Source organism: Neovison vison, chromosome 14 (genome assembly GCF_020171115.1).
Source record: "Neovison vison isolate M4711 chromosome 14, ASM_NN_V1, whole genome shotgun sequence".
NCBI lineage: Eukaryota > Metazoa > Chordata > Mammalia > Carnivora > Mustelidae > Neogale > Neogale vison.
The window spans coordinates 29,147,619-29,171,108 of NC_058104.1; the positions used below are offsets into that span (position 1 = coordinate 29,147,619).

Here is a 23,490-nt window from a genome sequence, read left to right on the forward strand (position 1 = left end):
GGCAACAACCCACCCTGGACCTGAGAAAAAATGGCCAGCAGGGCTCCTGGGGAGCTGCCAGACTGGGTCCCAGTGAGCCAGATCCTTGTTGCTTCATGGCAGGGGAAGATGATGTATTAATGCTGCTTGGACAGAATGAGAAAGGTGGGCATGACACTTGTCACCTCTACCACCACAACCATGGACACTGGTTACTAAAATAATCTGAGGATGGGGTGCCCCACCCCAAGTAAAAAGAAATGAATCTTCAAAATCTTGGGAGATGAAATTCATTGTGAGGCTTTGGGCTTCTGTCCTTGGTGCTGAGGAATCGTGGCTTTTCAGGACCCAGACGTGTCTTCTTAGCTCTTGGAGGCTCCCTCTACTCGTGCCTGCCTACCAAATCGCAGGAGAGAGGAGAGATGGAAATTTTAAATCTGTAGCTTGATGAAGGAAAAATATTAAGCATCTCGGTGAACATTTATGGAGCACTGTGGGTTTTCATGCTTTGTTCCATGACTTTATTTTTTAACTAAGATGCTTAGGTTGTATTTATGCTAAAGGAGTAATCTGGATTCGGTGACAGATCACTGGACAGGAAAGAGAAGAAGGGAGATTTTATTCCTAGACTGTGTGACTTTGGATGACTTTGAATCATACATCCATCCACTCAGTGCGTTGGATTTTTTTTTTTCCAGTCTATAGAGTTAATTATATTAGCTCATTGCTAAGATTCCTTCTTACTCAAACTCGCTGTAAAATCTGAGGGGCAGAGTTCTTGCTTTTCGAACTCATTATAGGACAAGACCGTTCTGGAATAATTCTACACTCAATGCATATGCCAAGATTGTAGCCAGGGAATTAAGTGAGTTGAGACTTCTTCATTGTCTGCCTTTTCTGAGATCAGTTTCAAAGACTATAGCAGCTTTCTTAACTGACCTCTTCACACATGGCTGAGAATCAGGACCCTTGTCCCCTTCCATCTGATTTTCTTTGATGCTTAGCTGAATAGAGCTTGGTCCCTGTGACATCTCAATAGAATCATATTTGGTTATGACTTCGTTCCATGTTGTGACAATAGAGGAAGTCTCCGGAAAGCCTATCCCTGAAAGCCTAGGAGGTGAAAAGAAAGTCAGGGGATTCTGTGTTTTCCTTAGGTAGTCTGTTCTGAAGACTGGAGTTTTTGTGAGGTCTGACAGAAATCCTCCTCCAAGACCAACAATCTTCCTCTCGGATTTTGGATTCCTGCACAGCGTCTTTTTGAGGTAGAAGTTCTCACATCCTCTGCTTGAATGCTTTTGTAGGGACCCTGACAAACTGAGACAGAGGAAGAATGCAAGTTAAGAGGCTTGCATTGGATTCATCGGACATACCTGGATTTGAATCCTGGACCACTAGTTTGTAACTTTGGAGAATGAACCTTCTTGTGGTTCAGCTCCTCTGTCTGTCGAGAGTGTATTAGAAGAATCGGATACCTGGTTAACTAAGGGCTGCTACTTCCTGATTGAACAACTGACATGGCTGTTACTCTTCCCTTTATTCATTGGCTCAGTAAACACATTATAGAGCACCAGCTGAATGCTAGGTACTAGTCTAGGCACCAAGGAATAGCCATGAACAAAAATAGGCAAAGACAAACAAGCAAACAAAAGTACCCTCTGCCCCCTTGGGCTTAGATCCAGTAAGGAGACTGTAAACTAAATAAGTATCTTGTATATGATAATACAAAGTTTTAAATGCTATGAAGAAAACCAAAGCATGAAAGGGTGCTCAGGGGCATGAGGGACTGGGTGGGGGGTGCTGTCGCTCCGTAAGAAGGAACTGATGACGTGTCAGTCCCTGGCTAGGATGAACAGTGCTTCCTAAACAGTTAGCAGAGACCCTCGTATACCTCACGTGTCACACGTTCATGGATGATTCAAGAGGTGGTTGGCACAGCTGTCATGGAGCCCATCCTCTAGAAGAGCAGACTGGCATTCGGAAGGCCAGGCAACCCCACGTCTCATCTGTGAAAGCAGAGGCAGCCTCAGTTCCCACATCCTCTCTGTGTCTCTTCAGTTGACCTTGTCGCCTACCCACGTGACCATGTCACCTGGAGCTAAAACTAGAGAGGGAAGTGGTATCAGACACCCCCTGTGTATTGGGCCCAGTGCTCAAGTAAATCTGCACCGCACCCCTTAGGTGAGCGAACCACACAGTTTTGACCGCTAAGCCAGCATTTATGAAAAGACACACCCAAGCGTGCCCACTTACCTTGATGTCCAGCCACATGCACAGGGCAGGAAACAAAAATGCAGATCCCTGCCCAAGCAGCGGATTCCTTTCCCCTGCTGGATGCCCAGACTCTTGGCCTCGGCCAGTCCTCCTAGTCCAGACCCCCTCTCAACCCTGGAACCTAGACCGGAGGGATTGTTTGTCTCTATTTACTCATAGTTAACCAAAGCATGTATTTGCAGCTTATCCATTTTCAAATGCAGTAAATACAGCAACCAATCTCCCACCCCATGAATATTTCATTTTGGAGATTACTGCATAAATATTGTATTTGGATATTATGGGGTGGGACATCACATTAAAATTGCAAGACGGTGCTGTTCTCCCACATAATGGAACTCGAAATTAAAAGGCTGGTCTGTGGACAGAAAAGTTTTGCGTGTCCTCACACCTGTATTTCTTTTCTTCCTCTCTCTGGGTTAGTAGTCTTGGTTACCATGTAAGTTCTGATGGAAGTTATCTAAATCTTGAAGTCTTAAGCATGGTTAAATGTCTGCGATTGGACATTATTCTATAATTAGCATCAGCTGGAGCTGAGGTGGGACTTTTCTTTTACTAAACTCAGGGGCTTCCTTTAATGGATTCGTTTTAGAGCCGAGTTTTGTATCAGTGGAATGGGACAGTAACCTCCAACAGGTTACTCCCAGAGAGAACATGACTTTGCGAACAGCTTGGATTTTACGCTTGGAAACACGTGTTGGGGAAAGAACAAGACCACCATCTTTGGATACCTGGGTCTTTTGGTGGCTTGTGTCCTCAGAGCAGTCATCGGTCTTCCCTGGGTCCCAAGTTTCTGGCTGGAATTCCTGCCCCACACACCCTCTTCCTAGGTAGAACAGAGTGACTTAGTGTCGCAACTGGAAAATGCCCAAGAGTGACCCAACCCGTGGTTGTTACGTGTGGTGGCCCATGGGCTGGATTCAGGCTAGGGCTCTGTTTTATTTAGCCAGAAATAGCTTTTTTTTTTTTTTTTTAAGAATTTGAGTGCTTTATTATTATTATTATTTTTAAATGCTTTCTCTCCTTTGTTGGCTCTGCCTCCCCTGTGGCCCTACACTCAGTCTGCCTCAGATGCTTCCATGATCGCTCTGACCCATGCAGATATTTTAGGCTGCAGTCGAGACCTACTTTATCATTTTACCAAGGGGGAAGCCAAGACTCAAGGACATCGCTTCCCAGAGTCGCTCTGCTGGTTACTGGTAGAGCCATACCCCAGCATAGGTGAAAAGCACTTCTCAGCAGAACTCAGTGTGTTTGCCATCATCAATGCTATTACGACACTGTCGTCATTTCTGTTAAGAATTCAGTGTTTTACATCATCATGCTCAGTGAGTGGCCAGTGTCTGGGGCAGGTCCCCAACTTGTGCAGAAGAAAGTACTGGGGCTGTGGATTTATTAGTGAGGGTTCACAGGGCTCCCTCCAGGGACTGTCATTGGATTTGGGGAGGCCCCGCTGGGGGGATTCTCTGTAGAGTTCAGCATGTCCAGCACAGCGCAACTGTCTCAGCTCTTGGACCCTGCTGCGTGGCATCACGATAGATCTTTCTGAGGGGCGCCTGGGTGGCTCAGTTGGTTAAGTGTTAGCTCTTGATTTAGGCTCTGGCCGTGATCTCAGCGTCATGGGATCAGGCCCTGCGCTGGGCTCCTTGCTCAGCATGGAGTCTGCTTGGAATTGGCTCTCTCCCTCTCCCTTGGTCCTCCCCCTGCTTGCTAGCTCGCTCTCTCTCTCTCTCTCTTTCTCTCTCAAAGAAATAAGATGGGGATTTAAAAAAAAAAATAGACCTTTTTTGAGTTACTGCCTTGCACTGTCCTAGGAACTGTGAGGAAAGCAGAAAGAGGACTCCAAGGTCAGTTCTAATGAGGGCAGAGTCTACCTGGGGGGAGACTGGTAACTCCCATCTGAAGACAGCGATGAGGTCTGCCATGGAGGTGCAAAGGCCTGTAGACCTGTGACAAGGGATGCAGACTGGCTTAGTGGAAGAGAGTGTGCCACAGTCTGGCTGCCTGTTCTCTCTGGGGCCTGACAACATTCATATCTATCCTGGTAGTGATAAAGTTTGAATTGTTCAGGAATGTATTAGGACTTTTTCAACTTCAAGTGACAGAATCCCATCTCCCTGTGCCCTAAGCACATTACTGATGAGTCTGGTAGTGAGTCACACATAGTGGGATCCCGGGTCTCAAGTCGCTAAGACTTAATCCTTTTCTCTCTCTCTCTCCCCGCTCCTCTCCTCCTACTCCCCCCCTCCATTTCACTCTCCCTCTCCCTCTCTCTGCTTCCCTCTCCCTGTTTCTGTATTACTTCCACTGACAAACAGCTTTATACTCATGGTGACAGGATGGCTGCCAGCAGCACTAGGCTGACATTCTCCCAGCAAAAATGCCATCCTCCTTCCTGGTAGATCCAGCAAAAATCCAGGGGCCTGATGTCAGACTTACCTTGAGTTCCTCAGCCATCCCTGAACCAGTTACGGCAGCTGGGCAGATGGAGGGCCCTCACTGACCAGCCTGGTTATGTCACCACCCCTGGTGCTGGGCATAGGGCACCAACCCAAGCCAGCCGAGAGTCGGAGATAGGTGACTGTCTGAGGAACGACCAAGATGTGCCTCCCAGAAAACTGAGTAGTGAATGCTGGATAGACAGAAACTTGGGATGTAGCCTTGAAAGCATTACGTTGGGAGAGGAAGGCAAACACAAACAGGCCACATATCGTCTGCCTCCCTCTCTGTGACGTGTCCAGCATAAGTAAACCCATGAATGCAGAAAGCAGATCGGTGGTTTCCAGAGGCCAGAAGGCAGAGGGATGGGGACAGTGACTGCTTATGACTATAGGGTTTCCTTGCGTGGTGGATGGGGGCGGGTGTGCTGAAATATTTTGAAACTACATACCCCAGCATAATGAACATACAGATGCCATGGAATTGTACACATTTAAATGGTTGATCTTCTGTTGTATGAGCTGGAGAAGCAGCGAGCTCCCTGGGTCAGGAGAACTCTCGGGAGCAGGCCCCCAGAATGGTGACTAGCCCCTGAGGAGCAGGAACATCCTTCCTTCTGGTCCGTCCTGCCCCACACCAGGCCAGCACAGTGCCTGGCACACAGTAGGTGTACAGTTCCTAGTAACAGCAGAGGAACTGAGGGTTCACGCCAGAAGGCTTCGTTCTAGTTCTTCTCATGTTCCCAACACCTCTGGATTTACCAGCCCTTTGATCTTTGGTTTCTGCATCTACAAAATAGGAAGTACCAGTTCTGCTCTGCCTGCATTGCAAATCCCAAATACACACGCACGCGCACACGCACACACACACACACAGTCTAGAGTAGGAGTTACTACTCTGGGGTTCATGGAGAGAACTCGAGAGTTCATAACTTCAGCTGGGAAGAAAATTATCTTGGTTTTCACTAAACTCTAATTAAAATCCAGCTAAATAGAGGTAACACACCACAACAGCATTAGTAGTAGCCATTAGGAGTCACAGATTCTCATACCACATTAGGTTTGTGTATATACCTCTAAGTGTCACTTACACTCAACCCTTCTGCAAAATTACGGTAGTTATTAGATCCACCATGAGACTGTGTTCTCTCATGTGTTCAAAAAAGAAACACACGGGGCGCCTGGGTGGCTCAGTGGGTTAAACCTCTGCCTTAGGCTCAGGTCATGATCCCAGGGTCCTGGGATCAAGACCCGCATCGGGCTTTCTGTTCAGTGGGGAGCCTGCTTCCCCCCCCCTCTCTCTGCCTGCCTCTCTGCCTACTTGTGATCTCTGTCAAATAAATAAATGAATCTTTAAAAAAAAAGAAAAAGAAAGAAAGAAAGAAACATGTGGTTATCATAAATGCAGTGTTTTTTGGTTTTGTTTGTTTGGGTTTTGTTTTTTAAGATTTTTAGTTATCTATTTGACAGAGAGAGAGAGATCACAAGTAGGCAGAGAGAGAGGGGGAAGCAGGCTCCCTGCTGAGCAGAGAGCCTGATGCGGGGCTCCATCCCAGGACCCTGAGATCATGACCTGAGGTGAAGGCAGAGGCTTTAACCCACTGAGCCACCCCGGTGCCCCCAATGCAGTGTTTTTAAAAAATCTTTTGTGATCCTGTATTTAATGTGTGAATCCAAAGCGCACAAATTAGTGGATCGTAACTTTGGTGTTTGTCAAGGAGACTTGTAATCCTGCCTCTTTTGAGGTGTACTTTAAGAGCATGATTCCGAGCTGAGCAGCCAGAGGCTGTGATCACCGAACCGCGCAGGCGTTCGTGGCACAAAAAGGTGATTTCCAAAAGTTCTGCGAAGGCGGAAGCAGATAGTCAACGCACTGTTCTTGTGCCGCGCAAATTCCCTGAACGTTCTAAGCCTTGGGGTCCTCAGCTGTAAAGTGGGCATAATGGCAGTGCCCGCCCCGTAGGGATGTAGTGACCTGTCTCACTTCAGAAGAGCAGGGGAGAAGCTATACGGAGCCTCTCCCTGGCTCGATTCCTGGCATACAGTACAAATTGGACACAAATGCCCAATACATGCTTTTAATTGCCGATTGTGCTATTTCATTTGGATTCTGTGCACCTTTGGGCTGAAGGGTGACTCTGTCTTTCCCAGGTTCATCCGAAAGCAGGGTCTGGACCGGCTCTTCCTGGAGTGTGACGCCCACATGTGGCGCCTGGGGGACCGGCGAATCCCGGAGGGCATTGCTGTGGATGGAGGCTCCGATTGGTTCCTGCTGAACCGGAAGTTTGTGGAGTACGTGACCTTCTCCACAGATGATCTGGTGACCAAGATGAAGCAGTTTTACTCCTACACCCTGCTTCCTGCTGAGGTGGGTTGTGTAGGGGAAAAGTCCCCGAGCAGGGTGGGGGCTGGCTCTAGCCTTTGGAGCAACATGGAAGCTGAATTTTGGCAGAAGGTTTGGCAAAGCCATGCTGGGTCCCGTACGTAGTCCTCCAAACAGCCAGATGAAGGTGGAGAACTAGTCCTTGCTGTCACAGCAGGCCCCCGGTCCCCCTCTGATCTGCAGGGTGGGTGTGTGGAATACACAGACACACGACACTGCTACCAGCAGTTCCATGGCATCTTTGTGCAAAGTAGAAAGGGCAGTCCTTCCTTAAGACACTTGGGTCCCATTTGTCATAAAAATCATCATGATATACTGATTTTGTTAGAACAGGACATTTCACTGCCACTTTCCACAAAACTTTTGTTTAAAAAAAAAAGAAAGAAAGAAACCTCTCATACCTACCATGTTGATGGTACCCCACTAGGGTTGTGCAGTATGTGGCCTGCACAACTGTATGTGCTGGCTTTTTCAGGACGTACCCACATGACCTTTTGACAGATCCTCCACTGTCATCAATCCTGTAATACCGACTTTTTCAACATGAAGAATACCTTTTCTAATTTTGAGTATTTGTCATTCCCTGACAGACGTAATGTTGGCCTCTTCATTCACAAATGGAATTTCCAGTGATTCTAAAGACAGAAAGCCAGGGCTTCTGCTGGACCTGCACTAGCCCCCATACTGACAGCCATTGGGACGCAGCATTTCCTGATGACTTTTAGAAGCATTTGAAAAGCTCCAGGGAGCCTGTCACCACTTTTCAGACTCAGTGTAGGGAAGGTGTCTTAGTTCAAACTGCTGTAATGAAGTACCACAGAGTAGGTGGCTTATACACAATAAGAATTTACTTCTCACAGTTCTGAAGGCTGCAAGTCTGAGGTCAGGGTGTGAGAATGGTCGGTTTCTAGAGAGGGCCCTGTTCCGGGCTGCAGACTGCTACCGGCTGTTCATATGCCCCAAGGGACGAGGGAGCTCTCTGGGGCCCCTTTTATCTGGGCATGAATCTCATTCATGAGGTTTCCACCCTTCTGGTCTAATCACCTCCCAGAGGCCCTCACCTCCTAACACTACCACATCGTGGGGCTGGGATTTCAACCTATGGGTGTCGGACGAGCCAGAAACATACAGTCCATTGCAGAAGCCCAGTTGCATAGGGTTGCAGACCGTTCTGAAACAGTCTCCAGCTCCATCGAGAAGTGGTGGGGACCCAGTTCTGAAATGTTGCCTCTGACAGGCCAGCAGCTGCCTTCTCAGACCTGCTCTGACCTCCAATTCGCTTCCATCCCAATTTCTGACTTCAGCAAACTCCAGAGCTGGTTGCACGTCTCTTGAGCCCATGACAACTCCCATGAATGGTCCACTACCATTTCCTCCGGGCGGTGCCCCAGGTTCAGGCTGCGTTTCTAGGCCAGACAAGACAACATTTGATGGTTCCCACATCCCTCACCAACATCTGGGGCAGTGCCAAGCTGGTAGGGCTGACCGCCCACTTCACTCCAGAGGGACGAAGAGCTTGTCGTCACTAGGCCCAGGTTTACTATTCCGCACACACATTCGGTAATCAGCTTTTAATCCTGTTTCCACGAAAATCACCTTTTCTCTCAATGCCGATAACCTCCTCATCCATTATCTTGCAGGGAATTTCTGTATCATTATGAAAGGACACAGGGCAATCGGTAATTGGGAACTTTTCCCCACCGCTTGATGGATAATATGTGCCTCTGTGGGCTTATACACTATTCAGGCTTAAAATTCAGGTTCATAGGCATATGTCATTTAGCAGCACAGGAAGGGAAGCTGGAGGGGGTGTGTGGAACCTCGATTTGCCCATCCACCCATTGAGAAGAGACTGTGTGGGACTCTGGTTGTTTTAATCAAGATGCCCATCCTGATGCTGGCTCTCTCCGTTACAGCCCCACCCCAGCATATGGGCACTACATACCTCAGCATCCCTGCTGTGCCCTCCCTTCTCCCAGACCACCACCAGGAAACCACTTTAGAATAAATAAATCTAAAGGCTGAGCCATAAATTTGTTACAGGCAGACTCGTATCCCCCAACAGTTTCCCTGAGGGAGCAGAGATCAGGGCAGAATGTATCTGCCTCATATCTGAGGTTGTTATAAAATAGTGTTGAACTAGAAGTCTGTCTTTCTGTCTGTCTGTCTCTCTCTGTCTCTCTCTCAGAGGCTATAACCATGTTTCTCATCTCTGGTCTCTTTCTCCACTCTCAGCGTTGCTTCTTTCTCACATTTTTAGGAGACATAGACCAAGAGTTTTAGGGTTAGCAGAGACCCGTGGAGCCTGGTTCAGCACCATGGACAGCAAGCAGCCCTGGCCTGCCCCTCCCTGTGCTGGAAAGCAGGAGGGGTGCCTGGGACACCTTTCAGCCCTGGGACTGACACACGCGTGAATCTGGCTTCCCTTACCCAGGGGTGAAACTCCAGAGCATCAGTCTTTGTTCTCAAGATATCTCAGACTGGAGTCCCTTTGGTGTCAGACCTGGCCGTTTGCAAAGCACGAGCCCTTTTGGCCCAGGATTTTCTAGAAAACCGTCACATGTTTCCTGTGGTTCCCATGTGTGGACGTGACCGGAGGGACTTTCCCTCTCTGCCAGGCGGATAGAAAATGTCCTGAATGATAAGAAACATCTTGAAATCAGATTGTAAACTGCTGGGGAAAGAGAGTTGAGAGAAATACCTGGAGCGTTGGTCTCCCAAGCAGAATTCAGCTGCTCTGGACCAAACACCCCATGTGCCCTGAGTCGGACCAGGTGGTGGCTGACCCCCTTTGCAGAGATGACTGAGGAGCCTCCCGAGAGAGTCCCTGTGCAGTCCCGTGGTGCTGGGGAGGGAGGCCGGAGGAGGCCTCAGGCCGGTCCCTTCCCTCTCTCCCCTGCAGTCCTTCTTCCACACGGTGCTGGAGAACAGCCCCCACTGCGACACCATGGTGGACAACAACCTGCGCATCACCAACTGGAACCGGAAGCTGGGCTGCAAGTGCCAGTACAAGCACATCGTGGACTGGTGCGGCTGCTCGCCCAACGACTTCAAGCCGCAGGACTTCCACCGCTTCCAGGTGAGCCCTCAGCCCCGCCCCCTTGGCCAGCGTCCGCGGTCATCCGAGGCCCGGCTGCTGTGGCATCTTGTGTTGTGTCTGGCCCTGGTTGCTGGCGGTAACGGTGATGGCCAGAGCAGGGCTCGCCGTTCGTCGGCCCCGCCGTTCGGCGGCCCCGCCCCTCATGCTGGAGCAGCTCTAAGCGTTTGGCCTGTACTGATGCGTGAACCCCCGCCCCCACCATCAAGCTTAGATGGGTACATAGAGATAGCGTTATTGTTCATCTGTTTTAGAGATGGAGAAACTGAGGGACAGAAGGGTCAAAAAACTTGTTTGAGGTCATACAGGCAATGTATGTTTCCATGTCCATTTCTCTGTGCTGCTTTTCAGCCAGTCCCCCGAAATACAAAGTTCAGTGTGCCCGGGGCAGAGCTTCTCCTCCTCCGCACTTAACATGGCGCCTGGGTCAGTCTCTGCCGCAGGGGGCACCGTCCTCTGCCTCGCTGCGTGGTCAGCGTCCCTAGGTTCTGGCCACTCGATCTGGTAGCACACTCCGGTTGTGATGACCAGAAGGGGCTTCAGACATTGCCACATGTCCCCTGGGGGCAAACTCACCCCCCAGTTAAGAACTGCTGGTCTCTGGTAAAGTCTGGGAATTTTTATTTTTATTTTAAACATGTTAGACTCTAGAAAATTCTGATGAGCAGCCATATTTGGAAACCACCTTGCTCTGTGGACCTAAAGGAGGAAGAGGAGATAGAAGCGTTAGTACTAGCTCAGTGTCTCTGCATGGCCTGGCTATTTATGGTTTTGGGGAGAGCAGAGGGCAAGGGGTGGTCAGTGTTTCACCTTCCATGATTCTCAAGGATGTCTTGGTCCCCAGACTTGTTTGGGATGGCAGCCTCTCTCCATCCCGTGGGAGTGCCCCTCCTGCACCCTGGAGGCAGCACCCTGAGGCTCTCCATCCTCTTCCCCTCCACCATGCCCTCACCCCTGCTGTGGAGAGCACAGAAGCCCCAGAATGGTTAGACACATCGCTCTGTGGTCACAGGACCCATCATGTGGAGAGGGCATGCTTCTTCCCCAAGCACTAGCCCAGAGGGTGGCAGGGAGCCACAGGGCAGGTCAAGAAGCCAGGCTGAGGTGCCCCCGCTGACTCAGTCTGGCAAGTAACAGACCCTCCAGGGGAGGGCACGGGCTGCCCAAATGGGGCTTCTTGTCTCTGAGCCTGGCTTCTCTCCTGGGCATGTGCTCCACAGACATCTGCCTCAGCCTCACCAAGGAGCTTGTTAGAAGTACGGAATCTCTGCCCCCACCAAGTGCCGGTCAGAATCTGCATATAAATAAGATTCTCCAAGTGACTGGGAAGCTCCTTATATTAGAGAAGCACGGGGTAGGAGTCTCTTCTGTCCCCAGGCTGTGTGCCAGGCCCTCTGTGGGCGTTGGCTTCCCTGGGGTAGGCAACATCCCCATTGTGAAGGTGGGAAAACTGAGGCACAGAGGGGCAGACTTTCTTGTCCTTCAACACACAGTAGAGTGGTAGGGCTGGGGTCGCTCCCAGGTGCTTCCAGCTGCAGCCCTGGGCTTTTCCCCCAGATCCTGCGGCCACCCTGGTTCTGTGCCTACACAGGTGCAGAGCGCACAGCAGGTGTCCTCTCGTTACTCAGTTGCCCTCCAGGTGCCCATCTGACGTCTCGCACGCCGGTCAGCGGTTGCTGCCATAAGTATTTCTTTAGGCCTATTTTTGATGGCAGATTAAGAGCTACCCATGGACCTCCTCAAACCCATGTTAATTTAGGTATGAACTTGGGTGACATTTCATGCCTTTGTCTACGTGGAAAGGATCCGCTGAGCAGAAAGAGGGTGGCAGGGGAAGTATTTGACCTATTCAAAAGGCAAAAAGGCAGGAAAAAAAAAAAAGATTCCTGGTTTTGTAGAGAACCAGTTGTTGCCCTCGAGGCAAAGAACCTTCATCATTTAGAGCAAGCAGGCGGGTGGTTCTGGAGAGCATTGCCTCTGGGCTGGGCAGCCTTTGCGTTTAGCCCCAAGCCTCCCGGGGACATCGTGGTCTCTGGTACAAAGACGGGCCAACACAGAGACCTCGCACGTGCTTCCAGCTCTTTCTTTCCTGGTAAACAAAGATCCAGAATATCCCTCCACATCTAGATGCAAGAAACTGCTGCCTGTAAGGAACTCAGAGTTCTTGTTCGAAGAAGAGTGGTAAATATAGAAATGTGCCCTTTTAGGAGATCCAGCTGTGAATAATGACAAGCAGAGAACAGAGGCTGCCTGGCCCCTGAGTCCACTTCTCTGCCCCCAGAACATGAAGCCCCTTGTCGCAGGCTTCAGGTGGTAGTGATGGTAGATCCTAATAGCAGATGACCCTGTGTGCCAGACTCTATGCTACATACCTCTGTGATGATTCCCATTTCAGTGATGAAGAAGCTGAGGCCGTGGGTGATTTCCCCAAAGACCTCTGCACCTAGAAAGTAGCAGAGGAAGGATGTGAACCCAAGTGGTCTCTTTCAGCGCTGCTGTAAGGGAACTGAATTCTGACCCTCCACCACGGAGAGGGCCAGAATATTATTAAATATTATCCACAGGCCACCATAGGGTTCATAAAGCAGGAAGGCGAGGAGATGTGCAGCGTAATACCAAGGATGTTTGTTTACTCAGCAGCTCAGTCCTGGGATAAGGCAGTAGAAAGAGATGGGGCTTGAGTCACCAGATCTGGTTCGAATCCTGCGGATGTGGGAGTTTGTATCCATCACTTCCCCTTTCTGAGCTCAGTTTCCTTATACATCAAACGGGGTCATGATGCCTGCTTCACAGAGCTGACGGAAGAATGCGGGGCAGCGACATGACGCAGGGTGACCGGCTCTGCAGGGAGTGCTCAGTGGTCTTTATGGCCATTAGTCTGTTAGTGACCCACTGCAGTGAAAACAGTGCCAGACCCCACTTAAGGTCAGTAATAACACTAGACCCTAAATTCCTCAAGGGAGGGGCTGTGCTTTCATTGTTTCCAAAGCCCTGGAACGGGGTCTGCGAGCTACAGCCCCTGGGCCAAATCCTGCTTTTGTAAGTGAAGGGTTTTGGGAAGCAGCAACACCCATTCATATGCCTCTGCTGCATTTACTCTGCCTGCTTTCACGGGACAGCAGCCGACCCAGTAGCTGCAAAGCTGGAAATAATTATTATGTGACCCTTGGTGGGTCCCCACCCAGGCCTGAGTATAAGAGCTGGCAGATAACACGCGCCCAGTGTTTTATTTCTTTATCCTCAACCCCAGTCTTAATCCTGGCTTGGCTATTACCCTGCTGTGTGACCTTAGATAAGTCCCTTGCCCTCTTTGGGCCTCTGTTTCCTTGAAAACTTGGTTTACCGAAGTGGTCCTCATGATCACCTGGGAAACTGTTTTTGGTTACAGATTCTTAAACCTCATCTCCAGAGATGTTGACCCCATAGGTCTTGGGGAAGGACTCCAAAATCCAAATTTTTTTTTTTTTTTCTTCTGAGGGGGAGGTGGGGGAGGACCAGAGGGAGACGGAGAGAGAGACTTGTAAGCAGGTTCTGTGTGCAGTGCAGAGCCCAATACGGGGCTCGATCTCATGACTCTGAGACCATGACCCAAGCCAAAATCAAGAGTCTGGCGCTTAACCCACTAAGCCACCCAGGTGCCTCCAGAATATGGATTTTTTTTTTAAAGCTGTTCAGTTGGTGGTGGTGTGCAGCCCCGGTTCCGGTGTCACTTACATTTCTTCAAACCTCAGCAAACGAATCCCCCCAAAACCTGTTAAGGATGTAGATTCCTAAGTGCCCCTTGCAGACACTCCGACCAGTACATCTGGGACGTCCCTTATGAGTCTCTAAATCTGCAGCAGTGCCCATGAGGCAACAGGGAGTGGTGGGGACTGAGGCGAGCGGACATGTCCGTGCCCGTCTACGGGGCGGCTACCCCTCAGCTTCAGCCCGTCGTTCTGTTTCTGTGAACTCTGGTACCTTTTTTTTTTTAAGATTTTATTTGTTTATTTGACGGACAGAGATCACAAGTAGACAGAGAGAGGGAAGCAGGCTCCCTGCTGAGCAGAGAGCCCGACGCGGGACTCGATCCCAGGACCCTGGGATCATGACCTGAGCCGAAGGCAGCGGCTTAACCCACTGAGCCACCCAGGCGCCCAACTCTGGTACCTTTTAACTGTTGCCAGCTAATTCAATTTTAAAACACTCTGCTGGACAACTGAAATATATCTGTGGGCTGTACTGGCCCTGGACCTCCAGCTAAATGATTTCTGAGATCTATCTCTGCTCTAAACATCCAGGAGGTCATTTATTTAATGGGCATTTAAATGACGCTGACTGTGTGCCCACCACTGCTTTAAGTGCTCTACAAACATTAATTCACTCAGTCCCATCAAACCTCTCCTTCTCTCCATGCTACGACGAGGACACTGAGGACAGAGAATTAGTAAGTGTCAGAACTAGGATTTGGGTCCAAACAGGCTGGCAGCAGAGAGCCCTGCTCCTAAAACCCCCGCTTGCTGATGGTGCTCTTTTTATCCCCGCCCCGGAGCACAGCAGACGGCCAGGCCGACCTTCTTTGCCCGAAAATTTGAAGCCGTGGTGAATCAGGAAATCATCGGGCAGCTGGACTATTACCTGTACGGGAACTACCCCGCGGGCACCCCAGGCCTCCGCTCCTACTGGGAGAACGTGTACGACGAGCCGGACGGCGCCCACAGCCTGAGCGACGTGGCGCTTACCTTGTATCACGCCTTCGCCCGCCTGGGCCTCCGACGGGCCGAGTCGTCGCTGCACGTGGAGGGGGAGAACAGCTGCCGGTGAGCCCGTGGGGGTGGCGAGGGGGCAGGGGAAGGGCAGGATGGGCAGGCGCCGGGGTGCAGGAGGGGCGCACAGCACGGCAAGGGGGGGCGCCGGGGCGGGGGAGGGGGTGGTGGCGCGCGTCTCCCTGTCTTCCGTGACCTAAAAAGCATCCGAAGCGTCCCAGTGGTCCAAGCTCCAGTCCGTCCACCCTAAGCCACGGTCCCACGACTACCCGCGCAGAACACCAGGGTCTCCCGTTTACCTGATTGTGTCCTGGCGGTGCACGCGTTCTTCATGCTAAGTGTGTGTATCTGAGAAGGAAGCTTTCTGTCCCCATTAATTAGTCGTGTTTGCCTTAGGTGGATGGGAACCATGAAAATACAGACCTTTGGTTTGTTTAATTTTTCTTACAGAGAATGTCAAATATATACGAAATAGTAGTAGTAGTACCCTCGGCACCCAGTTCTAGCGATTTCCAGCTTCAGGCCCACTTAGCCCCCCTCCCAGATCGGTTTGGAGGAAGCAAAGCCCAGACGGCCTCTCATCGGAGCCACGAGTATTTTAATACATATCTCTGAAAAATAAAGGCTCCTTTCTAAAACACAGCCATACTGTGGTTGGCAAACCTAAAAATATAACCAGAAACATTGTTAAAATGCACACCTATTATTTAAGACGTTCCGGGATCCCTTAGAATCATCTCACCCCCGACAGGCGGGTCCCAGCTGACACTTTGAGAGTGTCCTAGAATGCACAGAAAGGAGAGGGGGACGTAGGACAGCAGTCCACCGTCACCCTCCACCCTGCCTTCCCTAAGCCAGCGAGCCCTTGTCATTTCGTGTCCCTTTACTTCCCTACAGCAGTATGCACTGCGGATATTTACATAATGCAGTAAGAATTTGAGTCCTTTTTTTTTTATTCGTTATAGCATTAGCCCCCTTTCCCCACTCCGCTCTGCAGCTGCCCTAATGATAATGAACCTCTTCAATGCCTGCAAGGATTCCGCTGCGTAGAAATTCCAGAGTTTGCCTAATCCAGTCCTTCCCTGTTGCATTGTCAGTAATGGACCATTGTAAACAATGCTCCGATGACTATCTTTGTGCAGAAGCCTCTTTCTTTTCCTTTCCTTCTCCTGATTATTTCCTTAGGATAGATTCCCAGAAGCACCTCTAATCACTTTCCTCCTCTTGTTTTCCGTTCTCTTTCAACAGCAGAGAAAACCTGTTTTGTTTTGTTTTGTTTTGTTTTTGTTTTTTGAGCCACACTCGGTCTACACTGAGGCCTCCCCTGGTGTCCCTCCTTGCCCTCCTCTTCCCTCTTCTGGGGAGTGGACAGAGAAGAAAGAGGAACCATTTTGTTCCCTAAAAGTCTGAAAACACTGCAAAGTGTCTGCCCGGTGTCCAGTGCGTAGTCAGCCAGGCTGTGGGGCTACAGCAAGCGGCTTCCATTCATGCCATCCTCCGGGCCTCGGACTTCTCCCTCCGCTCCCGGCAGGTTCTAGTCTGGTTTGAAGGGAGACCAGGGTGAGTTAAGAAGCCAGGGCTGTACTTTACTACCTGTTGACCCTGGACAAGTCATTAATCTCTCCGTGCCTCGTTCCCTCATCTGTAAGATGGGTGCAGTAATAATAAGCCTCAGAGCATACGGTGGTGTGGGTTTTAACAGAGACCATCTTCAAACACTGCCGTATGAGTTACGTGTTACTGTTAGTATCATCCCTGCGTTAATAGTGTTTCACATGCTAAGTGCTCAGTAAGTGCGCGTGTCCCTGTGGATGTCTCTGTTGTGTGACCGTGCAGGTGTCACAAGCAGTCATCAGGGAGCCGGGTTTGGGAACTGCACGCTCCCTGACCGGTGGTGTGAACTGATCCTCGACTGTCCCTGTTTCCCCTTGCTCTGCAGGGTCTCTGTGCAGCCCCCCCCCCTTCCCCACTCGTTAAAGGTCAGCTCCAGTGCCTGATCCTCCGGGAGGCTCCTGGGGGCTCCCCCTCCCAAGCTGAAAGGAGCTCAGACTTCTCCAGCGCTCCCATGCGGAGAGCTGCAGTGCCAGGGTCAAGGTCATCCACGAGTGTCTTTCCCTTCTGCTAGTCAGGGACAGAATCCTGGCCCGCAGAGCGACCAGGTGCATTGCTGTAGGTAACACGTGCCCCACGCTTGGGAGGTGAATGTTGTTCACGAACAGTTGTAGTCCCAGACTTTACAGAATTTATACAGTAAATGACCATATATATGAAATTCAAAAGACACCCCAATTTATTTAGGGTTGTTGAAAATTTCTTCTGGTATTTGTTTTGGGATTAAACAAGCCATCAAGTTGCCTGGGGCCTTTGGCTTCTACCTCATTTTTCATTATAATAGAACCATTGTGCCTTGCTGTGGGCAAAGCCAGTGTATTTATGGATATGTGCCTGCAAATAAATCAGGACAAAGGACCCTTATCCCAAAACGCAAAAGAGTGAATTCCTGCCCCTGGGATGTCTGGGGAGATAGCAAGGGAAAACTTTACTTTGGGAGGGAGTCTCAAGTCCTCGGGGCATTTCATACAAATTGTCTTTCCAGTCTATAGTATAACCTTTCATAAAAATAATGTTTATTGATTTTCTTCTCATTATAAAATAACACATGTTCAGTGCAGAAGTTTTTGAAATGGCAGACTGAGAGAACCAAAAAGAAAAGAAAAAACAAAAACCTTTGCTTTTGAGCCGCCATCCAGAGATACGGCTGCCCATGTTTTAATACAGGGGCTCGAAGTGCTCAGATGCCGTCGCGGGCCAGGCAGGCAGCAGGGCTCAGCCCCTGCAAGGTGGGCTGACTGGGCCAGTCTGGAGGCCCCATGGGCCCTGGTTCTGAGCTCCAGCACATTCTTGCTCTAAGGGAATTAGAGACTTGAAGATGCCAACGGGAGAATTTTTCAAGAGAAATTAGAAGTCCAGGTTTTGGGGTGAATCTGAGTTTTTCAGTGCCCACCTTATCTAGACACCTTTGGACCAAGTGGGTGCATCTGTGGCAGCCTCTAGGTTACACTGTATCGTGGCGAATTAATTAAAACACCTCTGGTCTTCGTTGTAATGGCTTAAGTGCTGTATCCGGTCAAGAGGAGGTATCAGAGGACTTTGCATTCAGTCCTGGGCGACCTGTGCCCTAGGTGCACTTTAGAAGGAAAAGGTCCAAGAGGAAATCCTTCTAGATTTTCACACAATCAGCATGTATTGATTGAGCATCTACCACGTGTCAGGCTCTATTAGGCACTGGGTGCTTAGCCGTAACCCAGACAGAGCAGGCCTCGGAGTTCAAGGCTTTCCTGTTCTAGTGTAAAGACAGGACCTAAGCACATGTAAGGAAAAACAAAAGATTGGTAAGAGTGAAGGCTTTGCCGAGGATGCAGGTAAAGCCACCCAATAGCAGTGAGTCAGTGATGTACGATTCAGTGGTCAAGGCAGAACTCTCTTGGGACAGTGACATTGATGCAGAATGGTAATACACAGCCAGGCACGCAACAGAAAAGGAGAAGAGCGTCCCCAGCAAGGAGAATATCCTGTACAAAGGCCCTGAGGTAGAAATGAGCGTGTAGCATGTTCAAGAATCCAAAAGAAAATCCATGTGGCTGGGAGGTAGGAGTTTGGGGCAAAGCGAACCAAAGCAAGTCTAGAGGAAGAGGCAGGACTTTGTGGACAGGTGGGACGTTTAGATTGTACCACAGCGTTAAGCAAACCGCTTGTGGTATCAAGCAGTGGGCAGTGGATGTGGCTACTAGGAACAGGGGACAGCAGACAACATAGGCGAGGACAAGGAAGGAAGGTCCTAGAAAGGTCCAGGTGAGGCACAATGGTGGCTTGGACCAGGATTGTGGCGGTGCCTCAGGAGAGAAAAGGATGGAGGCAGGCGGGGACAACAGATTTCTTGACAGAAAAAGTAAGGGAAAGCAAGCCGTCAGAGCCTCACTCCTGGACTTCCAGAGTGCTTGACTTTGGCTCATTTACTTGACCCCTCAGCAGCCCCCAACGCAACTGACCACCCCCTTCCGGAACCTCTTTCTTGTTTTGACTCCCATGACAAGCTCTCCTGCTTTGCATCCCCTGCCCCTTTAAGCCAGCGAGACTTGGGGTGTCAAAGGCATATGTCCTAATGAGCTACTTGTGTGTGCGTGTGCGCGTGTTTGTCCAGATGGGCAGTAATTTTTGAGGATCAGACCCAATGTGTTGTTGAGGACACTGGGAGCATGAGTCAGTACATTTCTGATAAAGGTGGACAGCAGACATGAGAACCTGTCGGAGGGGAGAGAAGAGGCGTCCTCAGTAGTTTTCTTCAAAGATGTTGGATTGTTTAGAAAAGCCAAAAAAAAAAAAAAATGTTAAGCATCCAGTGATGAACTTGCTCTGTGAAACACGGCATGGCACACACTGGGGTGGGTTGTGCACACAGTCACCAAAATTGTGTTTTCAGAGACTTTTGAAAGGCATGCGATAATGCTCGGGAAATACTGTGAAGCAAAAAGCAGGATATAACCAGTATGTATATTATGATCCCAAGCATGTAAGATTTATGCAAATATATGCATAGAAAATCAGGCTGAATTTGCATAGGAAATCAGGCTGAGAGGAGATCCATCACTGTGGCATCACTGGCCACCGTTGTCCCTTCCTAGTACCTGGCACCAGAGGATCGATAAATATCTGTGAGCTGTCATCCCCTAGGGGAAGAAGCATCAGAAGTAATAATTTTCACTTTCTTTATTGTGCTCTTGTACAGTTAGCAGGTTTACATTGATAATCACCAGGAAGTCGTTGGTGGTGGGATCTGAGATACCCAGGGAGCAGCTTTCGGGGATGGTGCAAAGGCCGGGGGTCAGCGCTGAGAAAACGGGGCGGGGCCTGCGCGGGGCTGGGGGCAGCAGGCAGTGCGCGTGGGGCTGTGAGCCTGCGCGCTGCAGGCCCCGCGCCCGGGCTCACGGGAGACTGTGTGTTGCAGGTACTACCCAATGGGCCACCCAGCGTCCGTCCACCTCTACTTCCTTGCGGACCGCTTCCAGGGCTTTCTGATCAAGCATCACGCTACCAATCTGGCTGTGAGCAAACTGGAGACCCTGGAGACGTGGGTGATGCCGAAGAAGGTCTTCAAGATCGCAAGCCCGCCCAGCGACTTTGGGAGACTCCAGTTTTCCGAGGTAGGACGGCCGACACCGGCGCACTTCCATGGTCGTTTCCAGCGGCCCTGCTGGGTTCCGTTGGGTTCCAGTCTGACGCTTGGCAACGGAGAGGGAGGGGAAGGGGACCAGAAGATAGCACGCCCTGCGCCTAGGGAGGCTCCTCCAGCCACGGGCACAGGCACCGGCATCTTAAATGGGGCCAGGGGAGAGAGACACAGGGGTACCAGTGTCTGCGGACCCAGTCGACCTGGAGCCGGGGTCTGTTTTTTACAGTAGAATCTCTACTCATCATTTTTATCCTGGCCAGTGACCCCCTCCTCAGCCTGTGTTAGTCATAGGTGAGAACAGACCAGTTTCCTAACGAAGCGATGGCATTAGTCCCCTTGTACAGATTGTTCGAGAACTGAGGCCTCTGGAGGGCCAGGGACTTTCTGAGATGGTAGCTAGGAAGAGGAAGAGCTCAAATGGAGCCCGGTCTCTCTGGCCACAAACCACATGCTTCCTCGTGCCTCTGTCTCCCCAGGTGCTAGCACCGGGCTTTATTCAGATCAGTCACTAAATGAATGAGAGGACGGATGGCCGGCCGGGTGGCCAGTGGATAGACAGACAGACCAGTGCACGGATCCCTGGGAGGGAAGCGTAGTTTTTTTTTTAGCCCAGCACCACCCCTGTCACATCAGCCCCCTGCAGACCTGGTCTGGAGGTCTCTTGGCAGGTGGTATTCTGGCTGCCTACAACACCTTCCTTCCTGTGTCCACATGGGCAGCTTTTTTTGGTCATTCGGATCTAAATCCAAGTGGCGCCTCCAAGAAGCCCTCCCTGCCCACCCACGTATGCCGCAAGAGCTTCAGTCTCCACTTGGCACCGGTTTTGTCATTTTCGTAGCATTTACCGTGCAAAATCATCTTGTTGACTTCTCTTCCCACTTGTGAGCTGTCCTCCAAAAAGCGGAGACCGTGTCCCTCTTGGTCACCGCTGCGTTCCCTGCATATGTCATCTGGAGGTGCCAGATAGGATTTCCGAATGGCACGCACGCTGGGGGGGCGGGGGATGATGTGCAGGAGGGGAAGCCGGTCCAGCTTGGGGAAGGGTGGCTCCTCCCGAACTCCAGCACCCGACTCCTGCCTTCCCCATCTCAGCCAGCAGCTGGAGGGCGACTGGTCCCCGGAGCGTCGTACTCCCTGTTGATTGTGTGGTACTCCCTGTTGAGTGTGGCTGCTGGGTTAGGGACGTGCAGTCGGCGTCGTTTTAGAACACGGAGTATCTTGAACGGCTGGGAGTGGGTTTGGAGGGGGGACCTGTTCGACCCGCTTGTGCAGTCCGTGCTAGTCCCTTCCCGGCTGCCCATGGCCCCAGCTGGCCCAGCTCTGCCCTCCGGAGTGGGGTTTCTTGTGAAGCTACCGTTTTCAATTTTCAGTGAAGGATCAAGTGGGTTGGCGGGATCCAAGGCACCATGGGAGCTGCCTCCATGAATGTCGGGGGGCAGGCAGACAGCAGCCCAGCTGGATTCTGCGCTGGGGCCCCAGGCGGCCAGTTGAAGATGTTAACGTCCCATTAACGAGATGGATGCCGGGTGGCTGGGTGCTCCCTGTTGATAAGCCAGCTGTTGGGTCACGGGGCACTTCCGGCAGTGACAGATGAGGGTGGCCAGTCTGTGGCTAGTGATCTGTGAGGGCTCCTGCCATAGGGGTGGCAACTTTGATGTGAGAACCGTCCAGATCTCTGGCAGAGTACCAGCATGCATGTAGCCCTGAATTTTGTACCTCGCACTTTTTTCTGAAGTCCTAGTAGTTTTTAAGGCAAACACTGTCCCATCAGACAAGAGGGAAGGGAAGAACCGCAGGGGATCCCCTCGTGGTGGCCTGGCCCAGGGGCCTGGCCACAAGCAGGTGGCCAGTGTCGCTGAGTGGTCAGATGGATTTCTCCCTCCCATGGGAGTCCCATGCTACTGGCTTGCAGGAAAGATGTTCATGATGTACTGGGAGCAGGAGAGGTCGTGGTGAGCTACACAGTCCAGGCTCTCGTTGCCATGGAATTGTAGTTCCGGCGGGGCAGTCAGCCTGTGAATGAGCAAATACAGGAACAAAAGCATTTCAGCTAATGGCAAGTATTATAAAGAACATCAAACTTCATTCCTGTCTTTGCCAAGGATTGAAGAGGCCAATGGGGACTACTTTCAATGGGTTGATTCATTGGGAAGCTGTAAAAGAGCCGGTGACGGGGAGAGCTGGGGCAGTCTGAGAGAAGAGAGCAACAAGAGCATGTGCAAAGGCCCTGAGGCTCTGGGAAGCATCTGGGCACATGCAAGGAGCAGCAAGGCCTGTGTGGCGGGAGCATACTGAGAGGGAAGACAGTGGAAAAGAGGTCTGAGGGAATGTGCAGATTGTGAGCGAGCTTGAAGGCCCAGGAGAAAAGCTCAGGTGGTATTTTCAGTGCAGTGAGAGACTGTTAGTGGGTTTGAAGCTGGGGAGCAACGTGGTGACCTTGAACATGGTCATGATGTGATTAGTGATCATTGTGTAGTAAGTGGTTGTGGACTTGCAGTGAGTCTGTGAGAAGATCTCAAAGCCCCAGAGGGGGTGACAGCATCTGCCCCCCGCCAGGCAGCCCCAGCCCTGCTCGCGCCTGGGCTGGCAGCGAGCCTTCCGCTCACTCTCCTAGGATTGGAAATGAGATCCAGTTTCTCTGCTCCCAGCTGCTCTACCCAGCTTCCACCTGGGCTGTCTCGCTTTTAGAGCTCAGACCTCAGAGAATTGCCAAGGATACTGTTGCCAAGTGTCCTCCCCTAACTGGTGACAAAGCCCTTCTTTAAGAAGGAGCCCTCGTTTTGTGACCATTCCTCCACTTGTTAGTATCTGTGGGAAGTCAGTGTGTGCAGGGGAGGTCCACAGGGGATGGACCTCGGGCACAGGGATGTCCGTGTGCTCAGCCCCTGATCGTTCGTGACGCGTCTAGAGGGTGGGTGGACAGACGGACGGATGGAAGGAGCGACTGAGCACCTGCCACGTGCTCAGCGTGCTTTAGGCGTTAGAGATACTAGAGATCCAGGGCTCAGCCAGCCAGATGCAGTCCCTCTCCTCTTGGAGTGGACCGTCCTGAGCTAAGGAAAGGGACAGCATAAATTCAGAGTTGTAATACCGCGCACAGAGAAGCCCGCCGTGGGCGAATCCTCGGAGAAGCACCTCGGTGGTGCCTGTAACCAGGGAAGGCTCCGGAGCGGAGGCAACACCTTGGCTGAGCTCTGCCCGAGGAGCAGGAGCTGGCCAGGAGGAGGGAGGGGAAAGGAAGACTGTCCCAGCCCGAAGGCCAGGAACTAACGGAGGGTCAGAGACAAGAGTGTGCGGTCCTCACGGACGCGCCGCAGCAGGGGTGAGTGGAGAGAGGGAGGAGG

The 23,490-nt window shown here is 51.0% G+C and overlaps 2 protein-coding genes across 3 annotated transcripts in view; one reads left to right on the forward strand and one right to left on the reverse strand.

The window, feature by feature from the left end:
• XYLT1 (xylosyltransferase 1) overlaps positions 1-23,490 on the forward strand; it is a 542,359-nt gene that overhangs the window by 505,767 nt on the left and 13,102 nt on the right. For both annotated transcript variants that reach the window (XM_044233187.1, XM_044233186.1), the window contains exons 7-10: positions 6,843-7,059; positions 9,977-10,153; positions 14,708-14,970; positions 19,922-20,117. In XM_044233187.1, coding sequence (XP_044089122.1) covers positions 6,843-7,059; positions 9,977-10,153; positions 14,708-14,970; positions 19,922-20,117 — 853 coding nt within the window. The remainder of the gene's footprint in view (positions 1-6,842; positions 7,060-9,976; positions 10,154-14,707; positions 14,971-19,921; positions 20,118-23,490) is intronic.
• Positions 20,111-23,490, reverse strand: part of LOC122895648 — a 407,274-nt gene continuing 403,894 nt past the window's right edge. Inside the window, exon 8 of the mRNA XM_044233188.1 lies at positions 20,111-22,159. Within this exon, the coding sequence (XP_044089123.1) occupies positions 22,010-22,159 (150 nt within the window). The 3' untranslated portion in view covers positions 20,111-22,009. The remainder of the gene's footprint in view (positions 22,160-23,490) is intronic.